Consider the following 20,348-nt stretch of genomic DNA (forward strand, 5'->3'; position numbering starts at 1 on the left):
GAGCTTCTGGAAAACCATGTTCATATTTGACTCCCTCAACAGCAGGGAAAGAGAAAGCAAGTTCTAAAAATCCCAACATGAGTCCGTCAATCAAAAGGCGCCGTTAGACCTTCAACTCCCCACCCCCAAGTTCAAGTTCAGTTCAAAGCTGCTGCTAGTCCAGCCTTCTGTAGAAAGAGTAAGACACAAGTCCATCCATGGGCAGAGGACCAGGTTGGGGAAAGCTCCCGGGGTTCCTCCTCTGCCCGGCACATCGATGTAGGCAGAATTCAACCCCCCCCCCCCATCCTGTTGAGTCATCACAGTTCTACGTTCCGCAAAAGTTTTCCCTTTTTCTGGTTTTCAGCCCCGCCCTGCCCCGCCCCATCATCTGCCCCAAAGCAATGGAGCCCTCTCTGCCAATCACTCACATGGCCAAAGTGAAGAAATAATGCAGCAGGTGCTGAAGAGAGAGGCTCTGCCACAGCCCACCCCTCCAAAAGAGAGAGAGAGAGAGAGAGAACAAAATGTTCAGATTTTTGAATTCAGAAATTTCATTGTGGAATATTCAGCAACATTTACTGAAGGCAGTCTTTTCGTGGCATAGTTGAGGTCACCAATTTTGAGGCCAGGGGAATGCAAACAACTAATTGCAAACTTCAAGGGGTCAAAAATGGAAACCACGCAAACCTTAACTGAATTGTACCAAACAAATCCTGTCTTGAAGACTGAAAGCTGGATTTCAAACCAGGTTTCGAATACGGACATTGCTTCTGTGCTCTTTAGAACATTTTAAAAAACCAATTAATTCCAAGTTCCCCTCCTCCCCATATTCTGGTTTCTAGGATTTCAGGGTTTGTTTGTTTGGTGTGTTTGTACACTACTAGAAACCCTGGATTGAAAACTCAAAACTGCAATGAATGAAAATCCAAACTGCTTCCTGGAGAGATGGGGCCGAAGCTCAGGGAAATCCTCAAGAGCCGTCACCAAGAAAGGAGGAGCCAGAAGCAGCCCTCATCGGGATCGCGCTGCAGCAACTGCCCCACAGCCAACCAACACGGCATCCATCAGGCCTGCCTGTTCATACGCCTGCAGTCCCCGGCACTTCCCCAGTCAGGCTGTAGCTCCTTCCATGGAGTTCTGTGGATGGCAAGGGCTGGGAGGGGAAGGGCGGTCCCTCCGAAAACAGGCTCTGTCCACAGCAGTCACAACTGTCAGGCAGGAATTCAGCCTGCTGCGGGGACTGGTTCTCCTCCTTCCCTGGCCAATGGGGGCAGGAATGAGCCCCCTCACATCATGATGTGCCTCCGGCGGTGCAGAGCCAAGTGGTCAGAGCGAGAAAAGCTGCGGTCGCAGTCCGAGCAACGGAAAGGCTTGATGCCCGTGTGCTTTCGGAAGTGCCGGGTCAACTCATCGGAGCGAGCAAACTTCCAGGTGCAACCCTCCCAGGTGCATTTGTACGGCTTCTCTCCTGCAGGGGAAAGAGGGGGGATCGTCAGAGGACACCACAGCATTCACTTCAACAGGAAAAGTCTTGTGGTGCAGAGGCAAAGTGAGCGGGATTGGATGAGAAACGTTGGGAGGGACTACTTCCTTTGATCTCCCACTGCCCCCCCTTTATCTGGTGCCCTATTTTGCAATCTGCCAAGTGGGCCTAACTTAGCATGTGATGCCTGCTCCTTCGTGGGACAACCTCTACAGATCCTCAAGTGAGAACATGCATTGTTAACTGCACTGGATGGATTTGTTAACATCATTAAGCACGTAAGTTGCTCTGTTTGTTTTGTCATGACTCAATGCATCTCTGTACTCGTCAGAAGAATTCAACTTAGCTAATGTAGAGGCAACTGAGCATGAAGGGATGCCCCGGAACATGGGGCTGAACTGGATGATCTTTGGCTACCTTTGAGCACAGGACTGAATATATGAAGCTCCTTAAATACCAAGTTGGGCCCTTGTCCCAGCCATCATAATGCTGTCTCCTCTGACTAGCAGTGGCTGTCTGTGCACCCAAGCAAAGAAAGCTCCTTCACACCACCGTTCATCTGTTTAGCAGCCTTCTGAATGTAAAGCAAGTCCTCTGCCAATCAGCCCCAGTCCTTCACCCCTCCCTTTCAGGAAGTCTTGAAATAAGCTAATATTCCTGAACACACACTTGAAACTTGGACATGAATAAATACTATTTTAAAACCCATCTTTAAAAAAAACAATCAAAACCCACTCTTCCTTGTGCCTCTCCTACTTTGAGATAAGAAAAAGGAGGGGAACATGGGGTCCACAAACTACAGCTGCTGCTTGAGCTCAGAGAAACTTCCTCCCTTCTGAAGCTTGCTCTATCAGAGATCAAGACAAACACGAGCAGCAGAGGAGCCAGCCAGGCTCTTCCACTTGGCCCGGCAGCCCTCTGTGAAACAATGGGTGGCCAGGACCCTCTCAGGGTGGAGAGCCCTCCCAGGTGCAGCTAAGGCAGCCGGCGTGGCTGGGAGTGCCTGGCTGCATCCCGGGGCCAGACAGGAGGAGTGCCTTGGCTCTCCAGTGGATATTTTTGTGAGGGTAGAGGAAGAAAGGAGCCAGTGATGAGAAGCAAAATGGGCCAGCAGAGGGGAGAGGAGTTGCTAAGATACCGGAGGGCTGAGAGGATTCCAACCTGGAGGATGGGACATGTTGCTAGGAAACCTGTGTAGGAGGATCTGGAGGATGGAAGGGGTTCCAAGGATGGCTGCTCCAGCACGGGCAGCCTGAGCATCAGTGGCAGCTGCAAATCTGAGCCATGCAGGAGCGTGACATCTGATTGGAAGAGAGCCCAAGTTGTTGTTGAGAAATGGCTGGCTCTATTTCTCCCCCAGAGGATGCGTATAGAATAAACAGAAGTAAGCTCTTGAGAATCCAGAAGACGGAACTCCTGGCTTGCTTGGCACAGGCATCCTACAGAGGTCTCTACGGAGGACAGCTGTAGATGGCCTGAAAGAAGCCTCACATGGGGCTCTGATAGAATCAGGGCAAGATTGCTATAAATTTCAAGCTACAATGAAAACACCCGGCCTGAAGCACAGTGGACACCTGCAGTAATAGCCACAGTCTCCTCCAGAGATCTGTCATTCTGTTGTCATCGTAATCTTACCTGAAGGAGCTCTGGAAATCCAGCTATCCGTGAATGTCATATGAGGGCCATCTAGTGGACAGTTGGTGTCATTACAATACCTCACTAATACTGCTCAAAAGAACACAATCTACGCCTTTTATTGGTGGTGGAGAGTGCTGTCAAGTCATAGCCAAACTGCAGCAACCCTTGCTGGGGTTTTCAAGGCAAGAGACTGACAGAGGTGGTTTGCCATTGCATGCCTCTGCATAGCACACCAGGTCTTCTCTGGAGGTCTCCCATCAAATTCCTAACCAAGGCTGGCCCTGCTTAGCTTCTGAGGTCTGATGAGACCAGGCTTGTTATTAGGACTAACCAAAACAAAACAAAGCCATGTGCAAGCTGGCAAACTTGACAACCTGCCATGGCTGGCAATAATTTATTATTACCACTAGTAACTTTTAGGGCTGAGTCGCTATTTGAAAAAAAATTCACTGGTAATAAAACGTGCGTATACTCCTCAATGATTTGTTGCTGCTGCTGTTGTTGCAGGAGAGACTACATAAAAAAATGGGGCAAAAGGATCACCCATACAGAGGAGAGTAACTGGTGATGTGATTAGCTAGGATTACTTATGGGACCAAACAGGACTGCCCCAACACTCACAGTGGCTGTGGTGCCTTTACTTTTACAATGTCGTCCTGGACTGACTGGGATCCCTCCAGAATGACAAAAGATGCCCCAACCAGACTTTTTTTTAAAGCAGGAAATAAAGAGGGGGCTTAGAAAATAAAGTTAATTTTTAAGGGTCCCCCCCCTGAAAATATATCACCTCTCCTCCCTTGCTCCCCTGCTCTCTTTTCGGACCCAGAACTGAAACAGGCAAGTGTGTAGAGGAACCTTTTGCTTTCACTGTCTGGGCTAACTAACAGAAGCAAGATGGGAAAAGATCATGCCCTGGAAAGGCTGTATAGGAAGGAGCAGATTTGAAGGGATCTAAAGGAGAAGAACAAGCTGGTTAGCAGGGGGGGGGAGGGGGGGCTGTTCCAGGCAGAAAAGCAGGAGGAAGCAAGTGGAACTGAAAACAGATGAGTTCCCAGACCAATGAACCAACGGGGGAATAAAGGGCTTCAGTTGCACAGCACAGCACAGCATTTCCACACAAATAGTTCTGGGTTCAATCCCAGGCATCTCCAGTTAAAAAGGAGAAAAATCTCAATGCCCAGCGTTTGGCAAGAGCCACAGCCAATCCAATGACCCAGTTCTGGGCTGGATGGACTCAGCACAAGTCAAGTATACCCCGGGGTACCTGCTATCTAAAAGAACATGGGGCAACCAGAGAACAACTTTGGGACTACGAGAGACTGGCTCTGTTTCCCAAGCCCCCTTCTCCAAAAGCACTTACCTGTATGTATCCTCCTGTGTGCTTTTAAGTGTGAACTCTTTGTGTAAACTTTGTTGCAACCTTCGAAGTCACACTGGTGGATCCGCCTCTTCTTCAGGTCAGGAGACTCTGCCAGCTGCATTCGTCCCACCGAGGGCCTAGCCAGAGATTGGAAGGGGGGCAGCAATCAGCACACTGCTCTAGCACCAAGTCCCATCCCCATTCGAGCCAAGCCAGTACGGCACCTCAACCTCACCCCTGCCAAGAGGGACCCAAGTTGCAGGCCTTCATGGGCCCCACATATTGGGCCCCGGGCACTGGCTCGCCTAGTTCACAGAGGCAACTCCATGTATAACTTTAACTTTAATTGAATTTTTATACCGCCCATCTCCCGAAGGACTCAGGGCGGTGTACAGCAAAAATAAAACATACAAATATAAAACAATAAGAATATAAAATATAAACATATTAAATAGTTTAACTCAGAAACAGGACAACTCAATTAAAACACATCCATGGCCCCTGCCACCCCCTCCCCAAGATCGCAGCAAAAGGGATTCTTAGGGGTGCTTTGGGTGAGGAGATACATGAATTAGGGAGAAACCCTGTTTTATTTCTAAAACAAAAAAGGCAGATGCATGTAAATCAAAATGCCACAGTTTCCACATTTTGGCTCCCACGGCTGCCCCTCTAAGATTTTATTTAAACACTGATTAGCTGTCCTTCCTCCAAAGATGCTCCTTAGAGGACCTCTCCTCTAAGGGACAATACTTACTCTCTCTGCAGGTCCGAGAAGAATGCCGGGCCACTCTCCACGGTGCTGTCTTCACTGTCGCTGTTCATTTCCACGGGGCACATGGAGCTCGGGTCAACTTTCACTGTAGATAAAAATGGGAAGCCACTCAGATAAGGGTCAGGCACGCGCACACTGGCAGCTCATATCAGCTGACGGACAGTTGTAACAGGCACTGTCAAATGGCATACAGGGGGGAATGGCATGAGAGAGGCTCCAGAGTCAAATGGCTCTTATATGTCTGAATCCTTCAAAACCTCTGCCTGCATCAAGATGACCACAGGCAAGTCTATTCCCTCCCAAGAATACTCCAGTGCTGCACACCAAGCTGTGCCAGCTACACAATCCTGAAAGTCAGGATCTCCAGGATATGGTTTCATTCTGCTCATGCCCATACGCAAATCCTCTGGTTAAAAAAAGAAAGGAGAGCACATGTTTAAAGGCTCCTGTCTTCCCCGGCTGCATCCCCACATCAGGAATACAAGCCCAGAAAGAGCGGGGCACTGGAGAAGCAAGGGTCCCGGCAAACTCGGGAGCACATTCCGCTAAGTTGGGCCTTGATGATCCTGCTAGGATTTGTTTGGCTGAACAGAACGGCTGTGAGCCAGGAGACAAGGAGCTACGCTAGCAGAGCCCAAGAGATGTCAGTGGGACAGAGAGACAAGGAGGGCGGCCCCACTGGGCACAGCAAATCAGAGGGAAAGTGGCTTCCCTCCGCAGAAGGAGAAGGGAGGAAAGACTCACCAGAGCCGGCGTTCTTGCCATCACCGCCAATAAGCGGCACGGTGATGGCAGCAGTGACACCGTCGCTGGGCATCGTCGTGTACACCACCGGCAGGGACTGCACCACTACAGGGATGGTCTGCAGGTTGCCCATCTTGCTGGGAAGGTTGACGGAAGGGATAGTGTGGATGACGTGCAGGATCTGCTGCCCACCGCTGCCCTGGGTGGAAGCCAGGATGGAGCCCGGGGAAAGCACGGCAGGGATGGCCGATGACGAGCCCAGCCCTGTGGGTGACATGGAGACCACGGGGGCCTGGACGGGGGGTGTTGCCAGCATGGGCGAGGAGCGGACGGAGGAGGGCAGCGACAGGGAGGGCTGCAGTGAGGCCTTGGGCTTGTTGAGGGACAGGTCAACCGGCTCAGCCTGGGGCTGGCTGCAGTCACTAGCCAGCAGCTCCTCCGGAGGCTCCGTCTTGATGTCACTCAGCAGCACTGGTGGCTCAATGGAGCTCTCCTCCAACAGCGATGAGGAGCTCATCTTGAGTAGCGCCTTGGTGTGGGCCAAGCCTGCAGCCTGGAAGGAAGGAAAGAGCAACTCGTCAGGCAGTTCCCATGACCTCCACTTGGGGGAGCAAGCAAAACACGGATGTTGATAAGCAGCCAGGGAAGCCTAGGCACAGAGAGGAAGGTTTGGTGGCAAATATGAAGCTGCCTTCTCCCCCTACCAGGACAAACAGTGCTGTCAATGTACAAGAGGAACAGAGGATGGGGAGGGGGTGAACCCTCACCCAGCACCAGGGTCCAGATCCAAATTGCTCCCCACCAGGTTTGTTACTTAAGAGAATTTGAAGGAGGTGGGAGATCTGACCACAGCAGCTCATCCTGACTGGTCATCAGCACAGAGCTCATTGTCACATCCTTAAATGAACCACAGATGTGGGTTAATCCTTGAAAATCTGGGGAGGGTCAAGAAAGAATCATGGTGGTAATGGATCCAAACTATAAATTTAAAGCTGTCACGACTACTTCCCAGACAGGACTAAAATAGTCCTTCTGCAAGGATGTAGCAATCTCTGGCCAAGAATTCTCACTACTGTCAAGAATGACACAGACACAGAAACACGCACGCACATACACACACACAACAAACATCTTTTGCAGAGGAAGACAGTAAATGTGCAAACTCTCAGCATCTGGGGGAAGCTTCCCTGCACCCAAGCTGCTGTTCCTCTTAGCCATATACCACAACCTGGATTTAAGATACCAGCGTCTCATGCAAAGGATGCAGGTTGGCTCAGCCAATTCAGAAAAAAGCAAGGATGCAGCCCTCCCCAGAAGACAGAAGAGGGGTGCTTGCTATCAATCTGTCTCACTTCACTTTTTTCCCAGCAATGGCATTTTATGGCCAAACCTTAGCCTGATCTCGTCAGAGCTCGGAAGTGGAATCAGCCCAGGTTAGTATTTGGACAAGAGACACCAAGGAATTCAAGGGTTTGTTATGCAGAGGCAGGCAATGGCAAACCACCTCTGTCAGTTTCGTCTTGAAAACCCTATGGGGTGGGGAGTCACCATAAGCCAGCTGTGACTTGATGGTACTTCACACACAGCTTCACTGAGTCTTGGAGAAGGCCACACAGAGGGCATCCCACAGGAAACAGCAGGAGCCAGGCCTGGGAGACAGGAGGGATGGGGGCGTCGCTGGGAGGCAGGCTTGGCATTTCCAGCTGCAGAGGGAAGAAAGCTGGCACTGAGCCTCCACACACATTCACACACACCCCAGAACAGGTGGAGCCTGAAGGACGAACGGCCCATTCTCCTGGCAGCAAAAGTCTCCGGCTGTGCTGGCACAAACCAGAAATCAAGCCATGGCACACTGCAGCACGCTCTGCAGCGACTCCCATGAGAAGAGGGAAAGAGTAGGGGTGGGGGAAGAGTCTGAACCATCAATCAGCTTTTGTCTGCCACCCAGGCCCCACGATGCATTTGTCTTTTCGTACCACCCCTATCTACCCACTAGGATAGAGCTTGTTCCAGCCCCGGAGATCTCCTGCAGAGCATTTGGGGCAGCAGTCCCTTGGAGAGACTCAGCTGGTCAGACTAGTAGAAGCAGAGTTCTGCCCACAGGATGCAAGAGGTTAACGGACAGCTAAAAAAGAATGGCCGACTTAGCATCACACAGACTCCCCCTCGAGCGCTCCAGGCTGCTGCCAATCTTCACAGACCCCTCATTCTCTCCGCTAGAAAATGTGCCTCTCTAGCGGTGGGCAGTGAATAAGCACCTCCCCTCTGTGTATGGTGTGCATCCTGAGCAGCAGTAGGAATGACACCAAGGGAGGGAGGGAGGGAGGGGGGGAGAGAGAGCTGCCGGCTCTTCCACTCTTTCCGCCCAAGCCTCACTCTTAGGGTCAAGCTCAGAGCCCAAGAGATCCAACAGACTGCAAGATCCTCAGGGCAGGGAGCTTGTGCCTTTCTTGCCAATGTTTTCTGGAAGGCTCCCGATTTCAGAAATGAGCAAGTCAGGAGTGAGATGAGGAAGATGCTTGCAGATCCCAAACAGACATGATTGCCCCACTGAAAGGGTAACGAGGAGAAAGATGGGAGAGGTGGCATCATGCTGAAGTATTTGCCCATCGCCAGGCCAGGTGCTGCCAGCTGCCAACAAGGTACAAGTGAAAAGGATGCACACAGAGCCTCTCCCCATCTCCAGACTCTTGGATGACCCCACCACCACCTCCCCAGCAAATACCAGGACCAAAATCCCTGCAAAGTCTCTGGCCAGCCACATCCTAGGCCACTGCTCTCTGGGCCCCTCTACAGCCCATGCATGCCTTCATCTCCCTGGCTGTGTCAGTAAGGGGCCACCCACTGCAGCCCTCCCCCACAGATACACACAGTTGGAGATGAGGATTATAAAAGAACCCACAGCTAATCCTGAAGCAGAGGCATTTCCACACATTGGAACAGCCAGATACATACGGGGAGGCAGGAAACTGAAGGATGTCCCTCCCAGGCAAAAAAGGCATTAGGGAAAGGCTGAACAAAGGACCCCCCCTTCTCCCCCAAGGTGCATGGAGGCACTCAGTGTGTGTTGCTATGGAAACAGGAGGGAGCCAGCACAGGGGCTCCACCCAGCACAGAAGGGGGTGGAGGAGCTCACATCCACTCCCCAACTGTGGGGAGGGGGTGCTATTTCTGGAAGGCCAAAGGTCATCCGGATGGACCACCCCCTCCTTCACTACTCCTTTCCCTTAGAGATTACAGTGGGGTAGGGAGAAGAAGAGAGATGGCACATCTCTTCCCCCTGGCCAAGCACTGCACTGCAAGGGGCATCCCAGGATTTCTGAGACATTCCCCTGATTGCACTTCACTGCCTCCCTCCCCAGCCCATTGCTGGCTCATGCAACCCACGTGGCCTGCTCGCACCTTCACTGCAGATCAGACCTGGGTCTTCTTTGTTGCTTCATTCTGAGCCCTTCCCGGAACAGGTCTAAGAGACACCGCTTTGCAGCCTGACAAATGGTTAACAGGAATGGGTGAGGGGAAGCCATGAGGACTAGCTTCCTTTCCCCGCTTCGCCCAACTCCACCTCCAAGGGATTGCAAAGCCAGATCTCAGCTCAGGAGCAACTTCCTACAGTGTGCTCCAAAGCTGCAACATGAAACCGTAGCTTGGGTCTCTCATTTGCCATCACAGGGCACAGGCCAGCCAAAATAGCCACAAGAGGGGAGAGATGATGATGTGGGTCATTTGTATCACATCTTTCAAATTTAAAAATGTCTTCAAGGCGACTTACACGTATGATCAGAAAACCCAAATAAAACAACATTAGCAAAGGATGGAAAAGTAAAAACAAACCGATAAATCCAATTGCAGCAGCGGAAAAACTTGATTGAGTGGTCAGATAAAAAGGACAAACTACCACCTAAATGATAAAGGTGGCACCAGAGTGGATCTTCTTCGGAAGACAACTGCAGAGCCAGAACACTGCCACCACAGAAGCCCTTTCACTGACACCTAAGATCAGAAGGTGGGTGCACCCAAAAAAGACCCTCCAAAAGAGATCTCAATTCCAGGCATTCACATGGGAGAAGTTAATCCTGCAGAAACTCCAGTCCCAGGCCATCGAGGGCTTCACAGGTCAAAACCAGCACTCTGGGATGTGCTGGGAACAACCTGGCAACCAGAGAAGCCCTGCAGGAAGAAGGCAAGACAGAATGGGGAAGCGAAGCGGGAATTCCTGTTCTCCAGTAGGGGCGCCCAGTTTCACAAGGCACAACTTCACCATACAGTAAGCAAGTAACCAACCTGAGACACTCACTGCCACACAAGGAGGCTGCAGGCAAGACTAAAGACAGAGAACGCAAGCTCGTCTGGAAGGCAAACACCTTTTAAAATTTTTACTTCACCCAAAGAGGATGAAAAGCTGCTTACATCATTCTCCTCGCCTTCATTTCTTCTCACCTTTTGAGGTAGGTTAGGCTGAAAGAGTGTGACTGGCCCAAGGTCATCCAGCAAGCTTCCACGACAGAACGGGGGATCGAACCTGGCTTGTCGAGATCCTAGTCCATCATTCTAGCTACTACTCCACACTGGCTCTCATATTCAACATACTCTGAGAAGCAACAAAGACCTCCTGCTCCAGGAAAAGAGAAAGGAGGACTGGTACATTTGCTATGGCTACGATATCCTGTGAGCAAAGGAGGATGGGTAGAGTGGAGGCAGGAGAGGTAAAAGGTGCATCTTCCTATTCTGTCAATCCATCCATTCTGATTGGTGCAAGTGATTCCAAAAGAAACCTTGCCACCTAGGGGAGATCATTATTCTGTGTACCACATAAAAGCAGATCTTCTGCATGGGGCAACAGTTTTGTCATCTCAGATCTTAGCCTGTACTTGGCAGCTGCTGACACAGACAGGAGTGCTGGGTTTGAACCAGAAGGTTAGTTCTGAGGGTGTGTGCAAAAAGAGATACTTGCAAGAAGAGCTGCAGACGCCCCTCCCGGTCCACTGCACTGCAGGGAGAGGCAGGCAGACAGGGAGGCTCCAGGCTGTGAGGCAGGCAGAAGCCACAGGAAGTGGGCTCAGAGGCTGCTGCTCACAAGAATACGGGCAGTGGCTGGAGCCTGCAAGTTTGCAGGTAGCAAAAAGGCTACCTGGGGAGTGGCAACCTCAAAGGCCCAGTCCTGCCCAGGTGTTTTGCAAGAGAAGTGGCCTCCCTCCAGGACGCCAACAAGAATTCAAGCAGAAGGGCTCGCTAAGAAAGGGGGCTGCCTCACCCCCATCAAACAGCCTCCTTTGAGCCAGGATAAGATTGGCCTGAATGGATCAAACCTCTTGTTCAGAGACTGCCCAAGAGGTGTCCAGGCCCAGTATCAGGACCGGTGTGCGCGCGCCCATGCACGTGCATGTTGATCCCCTGCCCTGGTACGCAGATGCCTGGGATCAGTGGCAGCACCAGCTGGCCTGTCTGGACCTGGCACAGTGCCCAGAAGATCAGTGCCAAGCTACGCTGCGGGGACAGAAGTCTACAGCCACATGGTGTATTGTGAAAGTGCACCCTTTCAACGTCTGCAAAGTTCAAGATTCCAGGATAGAGGGGAGCAGCAAAAAGTAGGCACCCCCCCCCCCACACACACAGCCCCTGGGACCAAGAGCTCCCCAGCAACTCCCCACCCGCTCGCCTTCCCTAACAGAGTCTCCTCTACATGCCCTGGATGGGCGGTTCCAAGACACTCCCAGGACCCAGCACAAAACACACCCCTCTGTCCTTTGGCAAGCCAAGGAGGCTCCCTTCCCCCAGCTGGGCCGGCTTCACTCACGTCTAGCCACCCCTTCCCCTCCCCTGAGCCCTGGCTGGTTGCCTGCCTGGCCTCCTCCCTCCCTGTCAGGAGCTGGGACAATAGAGCTCCAGTTCCCACCACCCTGCCTGAGCCTGTCCTCTGACCAGAGGGTGAGAATTAAAGCAACCGCGGCTCCAGGAACTGGGTACTCCCTTCCGGGCCCACACCAGCCACCCCTCCCCTGCCTCCTTTCTAGCCTCTGCCAGCCGGGCCCCTCCCTTCCATCTGCTTCACACCCCCTGCCCAGCCTCAGCCTCAAGGGATGCAAACTGCCTTTGATCCCCTGCTCCATCTGGGGGGCTTTGCCCTTCCTTTCCTCCAGGGCACCAACACCCCCCTTCTACTCCCCAGAAACTGTGCCAAGGGAGGCAGGTTGCCTGACCAGACAGTGCCTTCCTTCTAGCCAGGGGGCAGTTTGCCTCTCTGAGTGACCAAATCTGGAAATGGAAAAAGTCTGACACTTGGACAGGGTTGGGGTAGAGCGGGGCTGGAGGTGGAGCTTAGCGCAAAAGCTTCCTATTCACCTAAGGAGCTCAAAAACAAAACCCCATAGATTGCAGGGCAAGGAGAGAACGCCTTCATCCTTGCTTTTCTGGCAACTTGTCTGAAAGCAAACAATAGACAGGTCACTTCTCAAAAATTCTGCCAATTGCCACAATCCCTAGCAGCAAGAGAGTTGAAAGATATAATGCAAAAGATTTATGAGAACATCTCCCTACTTTCTGGAGGAGGGGCAAGGGGGGTAATTTTCTTAATGTTAATTTATTTATACCCCGCTTTTCTCCCTGATGGGTAGCCAAAGTGGCTTATAAATTTTTTCTCCCTCCTCCGTTTTTCTTCACAACCCCCCAACCTGTGAGGAAGGTAGGCTGAAAGAAAGCGATCTGCTCGAAGCATCCTGTGAGTTTCCATGGCAGAGTGGGGATTCAAACCTGGGTTTCCCAGATCCTAGTCCATCACCCTAACCACTACACCATGCTTACTACCCGTAACTTCGATTGCGCCTATGATTTTTCCACCATAGGGCTAACAACAGCTTTGGGACAGGATTTCAATCAAGACAGTAGTTAAACGTTCCCTTCTCAGAGCTGCTGCCCCATTAAAAATCAAAGCTCCAAGAAGCTGGTATGGTTTTTTTTAAAGTCACATCAGTTTCAGCCTCCAAGGTACTACTGAAAAAAGTAGTAGGGAAATGCTCTTTAGATAACTCCTAGTCAAGAGAAGAAGCTCAGGCCTGGCACACAGCCATTCTTGGGGCACGTGGACCCTCAACTCTTTCCGCCATGAGCTCTTTCTCTCTGTCATCCAAAGCTCCCAAGGTTGAGAGCTGTAGGCAGTGGGGTGGGTATGTAACCTGCTCTGCTGTCACACAGTCCTTGGGGGAGAAGACAGGTTTACTGTTGGTTACGACTCTCTGGGACCACTTTGTTCCTGCACGCTCTGGGAGGAGGAGGCAGCAGAAGTGCTTTTAAAAATTTTATTTATTTATTGACTTCATTTATACACAACTCCCTCTCCACTGTGGACTCAAAGTGACTTACATCATTCACACCTCTGTTTTAATCTCACAACAACCCTGTGAAGTAGGTTTGGTCGAGAGTGTGTGATTGGCCCAAGGTCACCTAGAGAGCTTCCATGGCAGAGCTGCGATTCAAGCCTGGGTCCCTCCCATCCTAGAAGACAACACATGGTTCCATTCTGGCCCAGTCGCACCGGGGTTACCAATTCCCTCAAGGCCCAACTCAAAATGCCAGTTATCATTATTGTTAGAACTTTCAACGGCATGGGCAAAACAGGGCTAAGCACTAGGCAAATGACCGATGCTGGCTTACGGAGCCCTCCCCCCCCCCACTAAACCTTCCTTATGTCAGGTACCTTCTTTTCACAAGTTAACAATTGATCAATGTGCAAAGTCACAGAGATGGATGGACAGACACATACATGCACCCCTCTTAAGCCACTGGAGTTGTTTTTAATGCCACAGCCTTCCTGAGCTGTCCGGCATCACTTTCATCTCTGAGGCATTGTGCAGAGCCCCATTTAAAAACTCAGCCCTTTCGCAGGGCACCTCCATGTTTCTCTGCAATCCCCCTTCTTCCCCCTTCTGCAGCCCCCTCCACAGCACCTGCTGCTTCCTCCCACTCTGAGTTCCAGCCAGCCTGCTGCTCCCTCCTCTCCAACTAGGTCTCAGAGTTCCTCAAACACACCCTGTCTTCAAGCTCTGTTGGTTAGAAGGCTGCTGTTGCTGCTGCCGCTGCCAACACCAACGCCCTCCCCGCCCTCCTCTGCATCCTCCCGGGCTTTTGCTGAGAAAGAGAAGTAAGAAAAAAGGGGAAAGGCCCAGAATTGAACTCTCTCCTCCCTGAATTGCCAAGAGACCACCACAGAGACTACATAGAAGGGTCATTAGTGGTGTAGTAGTTGGAGTGTCAGACTAGGATCTGGGAGACCCGGATTCAAATCCCATCCCTGCTATGAAAGCTTGCTGGATAGGGTAACCTTGGGCCAGTCATACACTCTTAGCCTAACGTACCTCACGGGGTTGTTGTGAAAATGAAATGGAGGAGACAAAATGATGTAAGCCACTATGGGTCCCCGTTGGGGTATAAATTTGAGGGTATAAATGAAACAAACAAATCTTGATTCATTTGTGACACCAACATGTACCATATCTCCAAACTAAATACAGGGAGAGGACTAGTAAGCAAAATATTTTAAGAAAGATCCTGTGGGGGAGAGACCTGAGGCAAGCAGCATTGCCCAGGACTAAGCATCTGTGCCAATCTACCTTTCCATTCCTGGCAAGGTGCCAGTCAAAGCCATCCGCTCTTCAGCAGACAGTCCAGCCTTCAGAACGAGAACACTGGACCAACCTCAGTTAACAATGAATTCACTGAGCCATCCCCAAACTGGCATAACACAGTGGCTGACCTCCCCATGGGCCCATGCCTGCCACCGCTGCTATAGGGCCTCCTATTTGTTGGATTCTTAGCATAAGGGAAAGGGCTGGTCTATCCCAAGCCTTAAGTCTTTCTCCTGCCCTCTGCCACTCAACTGCACAGTGCCCAAGCTTAGCCAAGGAATAAGGGGGCTCAACGCTATTCTCCCAAGACACTCACTCAGTCCGGCCTCTCGCTAGGACCAAAGGTCACAGCTGCCTTGCAGAGCGGTCTGCTTCCCTAGTTCCTACCGCCTCCCAGCACCCAAGGGCCAAAGGTCATGGAAACCCAGCAAAGGGCTGAGCTCCAGAGCCCCTCCGACACAGGAAATGCCTTGAACAGCCTCTACTCACATGAGGCACAACGCCAAAAAATAGAGAAGAGGCAGCTTTGCAGCAGAGTTGTGTGGGAGGCAGAGAAAGGGGCACTGCTCCAAAATGCAGCTCCTCCTCCTCCATCTGTGCGCTTTGCAGGGGAGGGGAGAGGAGGGCTAAGCAAAGCCAACAGTCACCTGGAGCTCCAAACATCTTGTGCGGGCACTGATGCCAACTCTGAACCAAAGTTTTAGCTGCTGGCTGCATGAACCAGCAGCGTCTCCTTGGCAGAGCTGCTGGGTCTTACAACCAAGATTGCCCGTTATCCCTCCCAGAAAGACTGGGTCTCACTGCACATGGGAACCGCTGCAAGACCCCTTACTGGCCATGGGAAACTGGGCCTATCCTCCTGTTAGCACGGCCCAACGAGCAAGTATCATGTTATTCAAACCCAAGAAACCTAAACTAGCTCCTAGTGAACTGATACAGCAGGCAGAAGCCTGCAGAAGGGAGGGGCCTGTCCACACACCTCGCCTTGGCGGGGCGTTAACTCCAGACGCCCCAGCCATGACGCCAACTGTTTAAATGCCTTCAGTTGTTTAACTGTTTCTTTGCTGATCAAAACATGATGAGCATTTGAAGAAGTGAGCAGCCTCATGCAAACTCAAAATGGAATAAATGTTGTCAAGTCTTTGAAACATCACTGGACTAATTTCAAAACACAGCTTGCCTATGTACACTGTAGGCAAGTCTTGCTTTTATCCACAGGACTACCTTGGATAAAGGGGCAAAACTCACTCAGACCCTCCTGGACGACAGCATGGACCTCTCACACTTTTGGCACCAAGTATTAGCATGGCGTCATAGTAGGCCCCATGTATACCTGTGTGACTTCAGCTCTCATAGAGAAAAATAACCAGAGGCAGGTGTTTACAGAATACCATGGTCCCCTGCAAGTCCAAAAACCTAAGGCACAAACTGGAGGGAAATGTAATCAAACCAATTAGCGAGAAACCCAGCATTTAGTTGATTCCAAAGTCATTTACTGGCAGGTAGCTCCACTTTGCAAGGAGAGTCGACTTTCATCCCAGCTCCGGGGCACTCCTTGCCACGCCTCTACAATGAAGTTTTGCAGCAGCTAAAAGGTCACAGAAAGGCACTGGGAGCAAGAGAAAGAGAAGCAGAGGAGGCACCACTGGCTGCCTGGCAAGTATCTCAGTTGAGCTCTGCCAATGCTAGCTCTGAGCAAGTCCTCAGCATCGCAGCTTTCAATAGTAACTTCAAGAACTGTAAAAAGCACAGCTCCAAGGCTCCAACCCACCCCTAGACTGGCAGCAAATAATAGTCAGAGGCCTGCTGCCTTTGAACATCACAGGTTAGTTGGCATTAACAGACAATCCTTCATTGCCAACATGGTGTGTGTGTGTGGGGGGGGGGGGGAGAGACCAGGCCCCGAAGGCCAGATTTCGACTGCTGGTGCCAGTGCCTACTTAAGTCTAAACTGCCTCCCACTGCTCAGCAACAAAGGATGATTTGTCCAGATTTTAGGAGAAGCGGCTGCATTCGGGCTGACCCGCACCGGAGGCGGTGATTCCACATGAGGAATCGTGTTAGCACCGTCAGAACGGGTTGAGGAACCTTCAAGCTCCTGGCGCCTGCTGGTATCGGCGGTACCAAAAGCAGCGGGTGGACTTTCGGGGCTGCCTCCGAGCATGACCTGCCCCTCCCCCAATCCTAAAAGGCACAGCGCAGCGCTGCGGCACTAGCGCGCTGCATCTTCCCCGCGGCACTCTGCACATGCTCAAGGCGGCCTCTCCCAAGCTGCCTCCCCTCTAGGCGCCAACGCAAGGACCTTCGCCTCCTGGCCCGACCAAGCGAAGGCAGCGGTTCAACTCACCGCCCAGGCCCCGTGCGCGGCGCTCGTCCCTTCCGCGGGGAGAATCATCCCGAGCCGAGCTGCTGGAAGGACGCGGCGGACACGAGCAGGCGGGCAGCGGCGGGGGCCGGGAGGACTTCAGAGCCAGGAGCGGATCGAGTGAGCCTAGCAAGCGCCGTCTCTGTCTCTTCAGCCTGTGCGCTGCGCTCCAGTGTCGCCGATGCCCGGCTGGGTGTGCTCAATTGGCAGCCCCACCCTGGGAGGGCTTGGCCAGGCCCAGCCAAGGAGGCGGGCGTCGCCCGGGACCGCGCCCTCGCTCACTTGCTGGGCGCAGGCGGCGGCGCAGCCGCGAAAATGGGTCACTCGCTTGCTCCAGAAGCGGGGCGGGGAGCGGGGGACGAGGAGAGGCGTTCGTCTCTGGCTGGCCAGCCGGCTACGAAAGGCTCGCCATAGCAACGGTGGCGCCACTTCCAGCGTCGTTGCCTTCCAAAAGAGCCCCGACCGCGCACCTGGCCGCCAGGAAGGGAGGAGACGGCGCGGGTGGCCCCCGCCTGCACACAGCGCGTTGCACTCAGCTGCCAAGCCCCCGCCCCAGCTCCAGCTCGACGGGGCGAGTAGCTCCCGCCCTAGAATCTATTCCGTGGTTCTCTGCGGCGCGCCCTGTACGCCGGCCAGGGGCACAAAGCCACAAGTTTATATTTACTTGCAAGGATAATGTCACCACTGTATCACTCTGACGTGGTGTTTTGTGGGTGATCTTAGGGTTGCCAACTCTGGGATGGGAAATTCCTGGAGATTTTGAGGTGGAGTTTGGGAATTGTGTGTGTGGGGGGGGGGTTGCTCAGCAGGTGTGACGCCAGAATCCATCCTCCATTTACTTTAGGGAACTTGATCTCTGTTGTCTGGAGATCAACTGTAATTTCAGGGGATCTCCTGGCCCCACCTGGAAGTTGGCAACCTTATGTTTTCATTGGGTGTGGATAAAATGGGGTGGAAGAACTAAGTATACTGCGCTCATCTTCTTAAAGGATGCGTGGGATAAAAATGCTGGTTGGTATTGGACATAATAAAAAGATAACAGCCACAACAGTACAAGCCCTATGCTTATTTATACTTCATTTATACCCCACATTTCTCCCCAAAAAAGCTTGCATTGTTCTCCACATTATCCTCACAGCAACCCTGTTAGGTAGGTTAAGCTGAGTATGTGCAACTGGCCCAAGGTCATTCAGTGAGCTTCCATGGCAGAACAGGGAATCAAATCTGGATCAAACAGATCCTAGTCCACCCCTCTAACTGCTTGAATATGTTCAAGCAGCAGCCTCAGAAGCTGGTTCTAAAGCTTCTTTCCAGCTCCCACACCCACTGCAATATGAAATAGCAATCCTGTTGCATGCACACGTGCACACACCCCTTCCACTGAGGCTTCAAGGCTGGGCAAATTATAATTTGAACTGGCACCAAATCTGTCTAACAGGATGATACTAGGCAGAACTCTGGCTGCAACAACACCCCTCCTCCAAGCCTTTGCATTACCTTCCAGGGATTCTGCCGAAGCCATACCAACTATGGGGACTGTTGGAATTCAGCCCTGACCTGAAAGACTGGGCCTGTGGCCACCATTTTAATTTGACCTACTTTGGAAAGTCTGGATCTTTAGCACAGCAGTTGGACAAAGACACACCCCTGCTTATGGCTACCACAGTGTAATCATGGCTACCTACAAGTGAGAGGCAGGAGAAAACGTGTTGCCTTTTGGCACATTCTCAATCCTCCAAAAGTTTGGCCTGGCCAAACTTGTGGGTGATGTACCTGGAAGGAAAATGACAAGGCAGTGTGGCTGGACAGAGAAGTTCAAAGTAAAGCAAACTTAGGAAAAAGGAGATGGGGGGGGTATAAGCTATGCAGAGTGGAACCAGCCTTTCTTTTTTAGCAGGATGCAGTAAACTGAAATGAAGAGGACACACACATCCATCTCTTGGCAAGAAGCAGCTCACAACCTGTTGTTGGCCTTCCATCATCCACCATGCCTCCAAGCCTCACACATCCCATTGTATAAGGGACCAACCATCTCCTATTCCCACTGTCTGTGCACACAGGAAGAGAACTTTCACACACACCCAATTCAATCAGCATCATTCCACGACTGAAGCACAGCCCCATGTGCCATGCATACATGTAGCAGTTTGCAATAAGCTTGGGCTAAAGCAACACACAAGATGTGCAGAGGACCAGCCCCACCCTCTGGGGCAGCTGCTGGGGCTGTTTTTCCTGCAGGCTGGGGCTTGGGTAGTGGGAGGGACAGGGGAATGAAAAGCCTCACTGACAAGGCTCCACCCTCCCTGTTCCTAGCCTGAACAAACAAAACTTTGCAGAGGCCCAGCTTGGGGAGGGGGGCAAGGAAAGGTGGGGGAAGAGAGAGATGCCTGTGTTTGGGCGCTGCTATTTATGGGCAGCACAAACTGAGAGGGGTCACCCTTGAGTTGTATGACAGCTTGCCCATTCAGAAAGGAGCTACTGAACTGGGCACAGGCAACTAGGCCAGGCTCCCCAATGAAGAAGAGATCATTGCGCCAGGACTGGCACAAGAAGTATCTCAATTCCCCCATTTAGCAACTAGGCCCAGCCCAATCCAGTTTCAGTGGCTTATGTAAGTTTGAAGGAGAATCACATCTTTGCTGCATGTGGAGGTGCAGAGGCGGGAGAGAGGGGGACTCTTGTGTCCACTGATCAACCAGCCAGAAGGGCTGGACTGCAAACATCATGTAAATAGCCCTCTGCCACCTCTGGAAGACTGCCAGAGTCGGTCATGTGTGCACCAGAGATGGCAGGTACAGGCTGAGGCACAGAGGGAGGAATGGGGTGTGTGTAGATCTTCAAATAGGACATTTGCCACTACCAGGAAGAAACAGAGGGCTAAGGGCCCAAATTTACTGGAAAAAGAAGGGTATACCATGAGGCCTTCGTGTAGTTCTTCCCAAGATAGCATGAGTTTAACAAGCTAGATTTCACCCTCAGGCACAAACTGATAAATATGGCCACCTCAGTGATCTTTCGCTCTCTGTCTCATTTCCAGCACACTCCAGGGTAACATACTGAGTAACAGGAGCGTTCCAGACAGTTCTGTTTTCCCTGAGAAGCAATCTTCAGGTTTTGGGGCCCCCACAGAAAATTTCATTTTAAAAATACTGTATTTCTAACTGCCATTAGAAATACAGCCTCATGATCTAGGATAGAGGTCTCCAACCTTTTTGAGCCTGTGTGCAGCAACAAAATGGCTGCCATAAAATGGCTGCTGCAGGTGACACAGCCAGCCAGAAAATGTTTGCTACAGCTTACCTTCAGTAACACAGGGAAGATGCTTGTGCTGTGGAAGCAGCTTCTGCCAAAGCCATGTTTTTAAAAATCTGTAAAGCAGATCA

At 51.7% G+C, this 20,348-nt stretch overlaps 1 protein-coding gene across 1 annotated transcript; it reads right to left on the bottom strand.

Annotated features, from left to right (window-relative positions):
- Window positions 1–17,147, bottom strand: LOC129341635 (Krueppel-like factor 8). Its single transcript, XM_054996915.1, has 5 exons — window positions 16,948–17,147; window positions 5,980–6,532; window positions 5,218–5,320; window positions 4,464–4,600; window positions 1–1,450 (listed from the first exon to the last, which is right to left on the bottom strand). Exons 1-5 carry the CDS (start codon window positions 16,993–16,995, stop codon window positions 1,269–1,271), a joined length of 1,023 nt encoding a protein of 340 aa, XP_054852890.1. The 5' UTR covers window positions 16,996–17,147; the 3' UTR covers window positions 1–1,268.
- Window positions 17,148–20,348: the final 3,201 nt, after the last annotated feature.

Source organism: Eublepharis macularius, chromosome 13, assembly GCF_028583425.1.
Source record: "Eublepharis macularius isolate TG4126 chromosome 13, MPM_Emac_v1.0, whole genome shotgun sequence".
Lineage (NCBI taxonomy): Eukaryota > Metazoa > Chordata > Lepidosauria > Squamata > Eublepharidae > Eublepharis > Eublepharis macularius.